Source organism: Cryptomeria japonica, chromosome 9 (genome assembly GCF_030272615.1).
Source record: "Cryptomeria japonica chromosome 9, Sugi_1.0, whole genome shotgun sequence".
NCBI classification, from domain to species: domain Eukaryota; kingdom Viridiplantae; phylum Streptophyta; class Pinopsida; order Cupressales; family Cupressaceae; genus Cryptomeria; species Cryptomeria japonica.
Window position 1 is genome coordinate 427259187 of NC_081413.1, and position 7404 is coordinate 427266590.

The 7404-nt window shown below is 35.1% G+C and overlaps 1 protein-coding gene across 3 annotated transcripts; it reads right to left on the bottom strand.

The window, feature by feature from the left end:
- Positions 1-2600: 2600 nt before the first annotated feature.
- LOC131077858 (universal stress protein A-like protein) lies at positions 2601-4464 on the bottom strand. 3 transcript variants are annotated; one of them, XM_058015451.2, is made up of 3 exons: positions 4100-4464; positions 3600-3822; positions 2601-3159 (listed from the first exon to the last, which is right to left on the bottom strand). In XM_058015451.2, the coding sequence occupies exons 1-3, from the start codon at positions 4272-4274 to the stop codon at positions 3075-3077; spliced, it is 483 nt and encodes a 160-aa protein (XP_057871434.1). In that variant the 5' UTR covers positions 4275-4464; the 3' UTR covers positions 2601-3074. The 3 variants fall into 3 exon arrangements, with proteins under 3 accessions (XP_057871434.1, XP_059067073.1, XP_057871433.1); XM_059211090.1 differs by having other exon boundaries at positions 2601-3376; positions 4004-4456; XM_058015450.2 differs by having other exon boundaries at positions 4004-4449.
- Positions 4465-7404: the final 2940 nt, after the last annotated feature.

Genomic DNA, 7404 nt, shown 5'->3' on the forward strand with positions numbered 1-7404 from the left:
ATATCTCGTATGTTTGCACCTCTAGAGTATTTATCTTGCTGAACTTTATTCAAAGTTGTGAGTGATATGGGATGAATTTAACTTCTCTTGAACCTCCCCACATGAATCTGTGTTGTATTTTGTTGAATTCTCTTTCTGCCTTGGAGGCCAGGTCCAAGAATGAAAGCATATATAGAGGGATGGTCATGACGACTTCTTCGACCACTGTCCCTTCCACGTCACTAAATTCTTTTTGCGTTTGCCAATTGACCGCTTCACTGAACAATCGAATGTCTAGGTATATATTAGGGAGAAATTCAATGACAAAGCCAAGTGAGGAAAAAAAATTGTGATGAGCTATTCCCTTGGTATTGCCAAGGTATACCTCAGAATCTTTGTTATTTATTGGCTATCTCAAGCATTTCACATATTCTTCCAATGTTGCTTTTATGACTTCAGTTTCTTCTAGCGTAGCGATTATGTAGAGAAGAGTGTCATCAACGAAGAGTTAGTGGGTGATGGAATGGATGTTCTATGATGTTGTGATTCCTTTGCAATGCTTAAGCTTGACCATATGAGCAATTCCCCAGTTTAGCGCATAGGCCATTATAACAAAGAGGAACAAGTTGAGAGCATCTCCTTGTCTGATATCCCAAGTTCGAAAAACCCACATGGGGAGTCATTGATTAACACAGAGTATCGAGTAGAAGAGATGCATGTGTAGATCCATTTTAACTATTTCTAATCGAAGCCAAATCTTTCCATAATTTTCATTAAAAATCTCCAGCTTCCTTGCCATGTGCCTTACTGATGTCCAGCTTTAGCATCATACCTTTCAGGTTTTGTTTTTTGATGGAATGGATTACTTTGTGCGCTATGATGATTCCATCAATTATGTTTTGTCTAGGAATGATGCCACTTTGTTCTTGTGAAACAAAAATTAGAAGTAAAATCTTCAATCTATTTTCCATTACTTGAATATGATCTTGTTGCATAAAGATATTGGTCTGTAATCAGTAAAAGATGAGCAGTCCACATTGTTGGAGATGAGGGAAATATTTGTCTTATTGAGATCCTTAAGAATTTTCGCTAATTTCCTTGACTCTTCAACAATTTTCCAAATGTCCAAACCCATGAACTCCTAATAAAACTGGTAGGAGGGGGTAGTGAATCCATGGGGCCTTGGGGATTTGTTTGGGTGTAGCTAAGAGACAGTAGTCTTAACTGCATCCAAAGACACCGGGGAGATGACAAACTCATTGTCAGCATCCTTAACTATTGGTGGGATTACCTCCAAAAGCTATTATGTAGAAGCTCAGCCAAATCATTCCTTGATAGTAATTGTTGGATGAAACAAATAGCTTTGATCTGAATGTTTTCATTCTGTCAGTACCCTACCATAGCATGTATTGATTTGAGAGATTCAATTTTGACCCCTTCTTACTTTCATGGAATTGTGGAAGAATTTTATATTTAGGTCTCTATCAGCCAACCAAGTTTTCATTGATTTGTTGTGCCAGTAACATTCCTCAGCTAGAATTTTATTGCATTATGCTAACAATGATAACAATGATTTCTCTCTGAGATAGTCATCTCTGTCAGTAATTACCTTCTCATTTAGGGCTTCTAGTTCTGAATTGATTCTTTCCTTCTATTAAAAACTACTTTTGAATGATGTTTTGTTCCAAGTTTTTAGCTCCTCTTTGATAAAATTGGAGACTTCTATATAATATATACATACTTGATTTGTTTAAGTCCTATGAGTCGGACCACCATTTGGCTAGAAGATCCTTTAAATCTGTGCTTCTATACCACATCTTTTCAAACCAAAATTGACATTTTAGGACTGATTTTTTCTCTATAAAATATAAGTCGACTGAGATTGAAGGTAGAGATGGATCTGTTGTGAGGAGCACGGAGCAGATGGAATTTGAGCCAGTTTGATGATAGTAAGAAGCAATCTAATCTTTTCACAATATTTGTGAGCCCTACTCTAAGGTTTTTCCATGTAAATTTTCCATTGTATGAAATGATATCATTGAGATTATGTTTATTGACGAAGTTTGTTAAGTCTTTTTGGGAATAGGATATTTTGCCGAGTGCGCCCAATTTCTTAGTTAAGTATCGCATTGAAGTCGCTAAGATTCTATTTAGCACCTAAACCATTACTTGAAGAAAAAAGGGAACCATAGTGTAGTTCTTTCAATGAATTTGGTAAGGCACTAGATGCATTTGCTTCACAGAGTATTGCACAATATTCTATCATCACAAGAACCATCAATATGAAAGTAAATTAATAGATTGCTTATTATCTTTTCTTACTCGAATTGCTAGGGTCACTTTCGTTTGGGTCAATCTTTTTGCAGGACTAGTCTTAGATGAAAGTTGGAAGACAATATACACAAGTATATATTGTATATATTGTCATCAACACATTGTCATCCACCTTGCTGACTTTGAGAATCGTCTTTTGTATTTATTGATGAGGGAAAATGTTATTTACTCAACATGTTAATTGGCATATACGGTAAATATTGAACAATTAGGTTTGTCCACCGCCATTTGAGAAAAGCTTGGAGAGTTCTGAGTAATATTTTTGAATCATTAATATGGACCCAAACTAATCAAACTATATAAGCAGGCTTTTGATGTATATCATAGCTTGTACATTCAATCTGGTGCATACCCAACAATTAAAACAGGAAAAAAACAATTCCTTAAGCTCCTATAACTATGTACAGAATTTGTAGTATTGTTTACATAATGCCGAAGGAAAAGCTATGGAAAACTGTACTAGTGTGTCCTTTCTATGTCATCTGCTTGAAAAGCCTAATCATGGTTTTTTTTTTCTCTTCAACCTCAATCTCGATATGTCTAGACAGTACATATTACATATAACCTCATCAGAACACACTCTTGTATCTATTGTTATTCTCATCAGAACATACTCTTGTATCTATTGTTATTCTCATCAGAACATACTCTTGTATCTATTGTTGTCCTCATCAAAACATACTCTTGTATCTATTGTTGTCCTCATCAAAACATACTCTTGTATCTATTGTAGTCCTCATCAAAACATACTCTTGTATCTATTATTGTAAGGCATTTTTGTTGACAACTATAACAGGACAAGTAGCATTCCGAGAGCAGTAGTCACTCACAGATCCCTTAATCGCTCTGCAAAATGTGATGAATCAATCACCAGTCAATTCAACTATAAAATTTTACATATGTTTTGAAATGAGTAAGTCAATTAAAGATAAAAAATTTCAGGATGAACAAGCAAAAGGTTTTTTTAATCCCGCTTTTGATCCATCATCAAGATGAAACAGGTCGATCCGAGAGCATGTCACAGCAAATTGGAGCTGACAGTATCCAAATCCTACCAAATACCCTAATAGACAAGCAAACCCCTGCTCATCTTGATGGAGGATCATGGAATGCCATCATAAATGTGGATGAAAGAAAAAGCTCACATAATCTAATCTATAAACCATTCAAAATGAAAAAATCAATTTCATTGAACTGACTGTGTTAGCAAACTTCCATGAAACAATCAATAGAAAACTTATTAGCAAAATATCTTAAATGGGTATTAAAATGACTTCCCATATTACCTCATGAAAGGACCATGGCCATGGGTACCCACTACTATAAAATGTGCCCCCAATTTCTTAGCAGCTTCACAGATCCTCTCTTGTGGGTTCCCATTTACAACACGGGTTTCTGCCTTCACATCGTAACGGTTGCAGACATCCAAAGCTCGCTTCAATACCTTCTGGGTAGTCTTCGCTTCAGCACTTTCCATAAGATGAAGCACTTGGCTACTCAAAATGTAGGCTGCACAATACAAACGGTAACATACAATTTATATTTAAAGAAGATTAAAATTGTCTCATGAAATTGAAAGCGTATGGAAAGTATAGGGTACATTTCAAAAAATACTATAATCCAAAGACAAATCCTCTATTTTTAAGACACGAAAAAGAAACTTAGGGATCTATTTGTGCCCTGATCTTACCAGGACCAGATGAGGCACAAACAGGGGGTCGAACATGGAGGAGGATGAATTTATAAGATTGACGAATATTTGTGTGTGAAGCCAAAAGATTCTTACAAGCCCATTCACAGGCCCGTATGCTCTCTTGGCTTTCATCTACTGCAACCAAAATTTTCACCCTTTTCGTCTGCGTCTGTTCTTCTTTTCCCAAACGTGGTGATTCTTCTTCTTCTCCCATATAATGGGGTTCTTCTTCTTCCAAGTGTGCATCTTCTTGTATTTGGCTTGTCATTGTACTAAGCAATCTATGACTCTTCTTCTCAGCCTCTTGGTACTCTGAGAAGGGATAGACTTATATAGAGGAAATATGCTTGCAGATCGGGCCTTAGAAACTACCATTCAAAACCAGACAGGAATGGTAGATGTATGTTGCTTTCTAAAAAATTGGGTTCTGTCTTGTACTCAATTAATTATTGTTATTTGCCTTATCTTTAATCTACATTGATCTAGGGCTCCTGAGATTTCCAACGACAAATCTCCAAAAATATAAATATCTGTCATAAGAAAAGGACTGCCACTATCATTCAGGGGATGGCAGGTGGCAGAGCGAATGACTGATTGCAACAAGGATGTAATATTTGTCCTATTTCTTGATGTGGCCTGCAACTAGGAAGGCAGGTGGCACAGTGAAATGATCGAGGTTTATGATGAGAACGTGTCACCATTTAAGATCTCTTAGAAACTTCATGGAAGTTACAAGGAGAATACAGGTGGAAATAGCCAGTTGTTTTTTTAATTTATTAGATACATCAAATGTCTTTTAGTAGTTATTTCAAGGGCCTTTTGACTGCTACATTATTGTTCTTTCTTTTTTCCCTAAAAGAAAAAATGTTTGAACACTTCAATACGAAACACATGTTTATTGGTGGATGCAAAAGAGATTCAAATTTAAAAATTTTAAATAGAGTTTTTGTATTAACGTTGTCATCATTTATTAGAGTAATTGAATTTTTACTTTAATTATAATAATTTATTTTAAAGTATAATAATAAAAATTTAAGAGTTGAAATTTTTTTGTATTAGAAATCGAGAGTCTAAAAAAGGAGTCGGAGAGTTTATACAAAAAGAGAGAGTGGGAGGCAGAGCCTCAACTGCCAAACTGTGAAACCAGAGAGACTAGGCAAGTAGCATATACAGTTATCTCCTAATCACAACAAAATATGGGGACGCTGAAGAGTATAAAGGTTATTATCAAGAGGCATTATTGCAGAACCTCATCCTGATCCTCCAGCTATGTGGTCCATCCGAACCACCTTCTTTCTCGCTAGGATCTGGGAGCACATCTCTATCCTGTTGAAGGGAGGAGGCTTGCTATCCTGTAGATCCTTTATCAACTTCTTTACTGCTTTATCAAAGGAGGTTTGATTCTCTGCGATCCTGGCCCATTCATAACCATCTTGCATCTCATAGACAAACATGGTTTCTCTGTCATCTTTGAGGAATCACAGGGGTTTGTTCCTCTCAATGTTCATCAGAAAGCAAACCTGCACAACAATTTTGTAATGTGTGAGTTTTTTTAAAAAACCAGTAAGTTCCCTTGTATTACCTTGAAACTTCTCCTCATTCCTAAGTTTCCAAATAAACCACAGAATGTAAGAAGATAGAATTTGCCAAACTAGGTTAGTATCCTTCCTTAGTCCATGAATAAAACCAATAATTATATCAAGAGTGCATACATGTTCAGTGATAGAAATTCCAAACATTAACAAAATTTCTCTAGCAAAAGGGCAATCAAAGAAGATGTGGCCTGCGGTCTCAGGTTTTCTGCAAACAGAGCACAGATCATATTGAAGTAAATGGAGATACGAAGTATGCCTATTTTGTCAATTGAAGTTGTAGATGATAAGAGGAGGTATAAGTGTCATAAAAAATGATTCTAATTTTTTTGTTATTTGGACAATTTGTTCAAGGATAAGACAATCTACTAAGGATAGAAGTGCTTACATATGTCTATTCTAGTGTGGTTGTGCATTTTTAGATGCACTAATGTTCTACATATAGTCACACCTTCTACAACTACTGAAGTTAAACTTTGATACACAACTAGAGCATAAAAGTACTGCCTAACAATCATTTATGGAATCTATCAACAATCAAATCTTAGGGGTGATGTAGCCATTTTCAAATGGATATATTTGGAGTGTTTGAAGCCTAGACTTGCTTGAGAAATAGGTGGTGTTTACAACAATAAAAGTATAAAGAGAGTTATGTAAGTTTAAGATATCTGTGAAGTCCCAAGAGGTGTGTGTTGTGTCTGTTGGATAGTGATTGTGCTACTTTTCTCATGGCTAATTCTTTTTTGTATTCCTTAAGAACTTGACCTTATAAACACTAACTTCTTATTTCTAGTTACATGAGATCAAATTATGGTTAGCAAGAAGAGATGGAGAAGTCTAGGTGGGGAAATAATATTGTGAATTTGGAAGACAGCAGTAAATGTAGGTTAATATAGGCGGATATGAGAATGATAGGATGTTGTCCAAGGTATGCAACTAAGAAAGAATAGGGTATTAGAGGATATATTGCACAACATGAGTTGAAGGGAAATTTAAGGTTTCAAATGGTCAAAAATATAATTTGTAAGTTGTGTTTCAAAAGGCTGAGACTAATATTAGTGCAAAAAATGAGCAAGAAAGGAGTGAAGTAGGAGCTACTTATCTCTACATTTGAACCCCACTTTGGTATATATACGTATATGTGACACACACATACATACATACATACATACATACATGCATACATACATACATGCATGCATGCATGTGTGTGTGTGCATATTTATGTATGTATGTATATACACAAACACACATGTACATGTTTATATATATATACATGTGTGTGTGTATACATATATACATATATATGCATATCTACATATATATAAATATGTATGTGTGTGTGTGTGTGGATATGTATATGTATATATACATACACACACACACACACATACATATATACAAACACACACACAAACATATATTATGGGCTACAACTAAACTGGCTCCAAAAAGTCACGATTTTCGCTTAACACGAAGGTTAGTCGAAAATTACAGATCTTGGTCATGCTTGACAGAATTAGCTACGTCTTTCATTTTTTGGAAAATTGTATAACACGAAGGTTAGTGAGTCATTTTGGAGCCAAATTAGTCGCATCTTATATTATGTATATGTATTATGTGTATATATACATTTATATACGTATACATATATACATATGTATATATATGTATGTATGTATGTATGTATGTATTGTTGGCAAGAGACATTGCTCCAGTGAAGATTAATGCATGAGAAATGCTTAGGAGTTGTCATTGATGGCAACTTAGTTCAGAAATCATATCTGGTACATGTAGATTTGATTT

Coding starts and splice junctions, on each gene's coding strand:
- LOC131077858 (XM_058015450.2), bottom strand. CDS start 4,274: ATGACAAGCCAAATACAAGAAGATGCACACTTGGAAGAAGAAGAACCC. Junction 3,823..4,003: donor TTGTGCCTCATCTGGTCCTG/GTAAGATCAGGG, acceptor TGTATTGTGCAG/CCTACATTTTGAGTAGCCAA. Junction 3,160..3,599: donor GGCCATGGTCCTTTCATGAG/GTAATATGGGAA, acceptor CACATTTTGCAG/AGCGATTAAGGGATCTGTGA.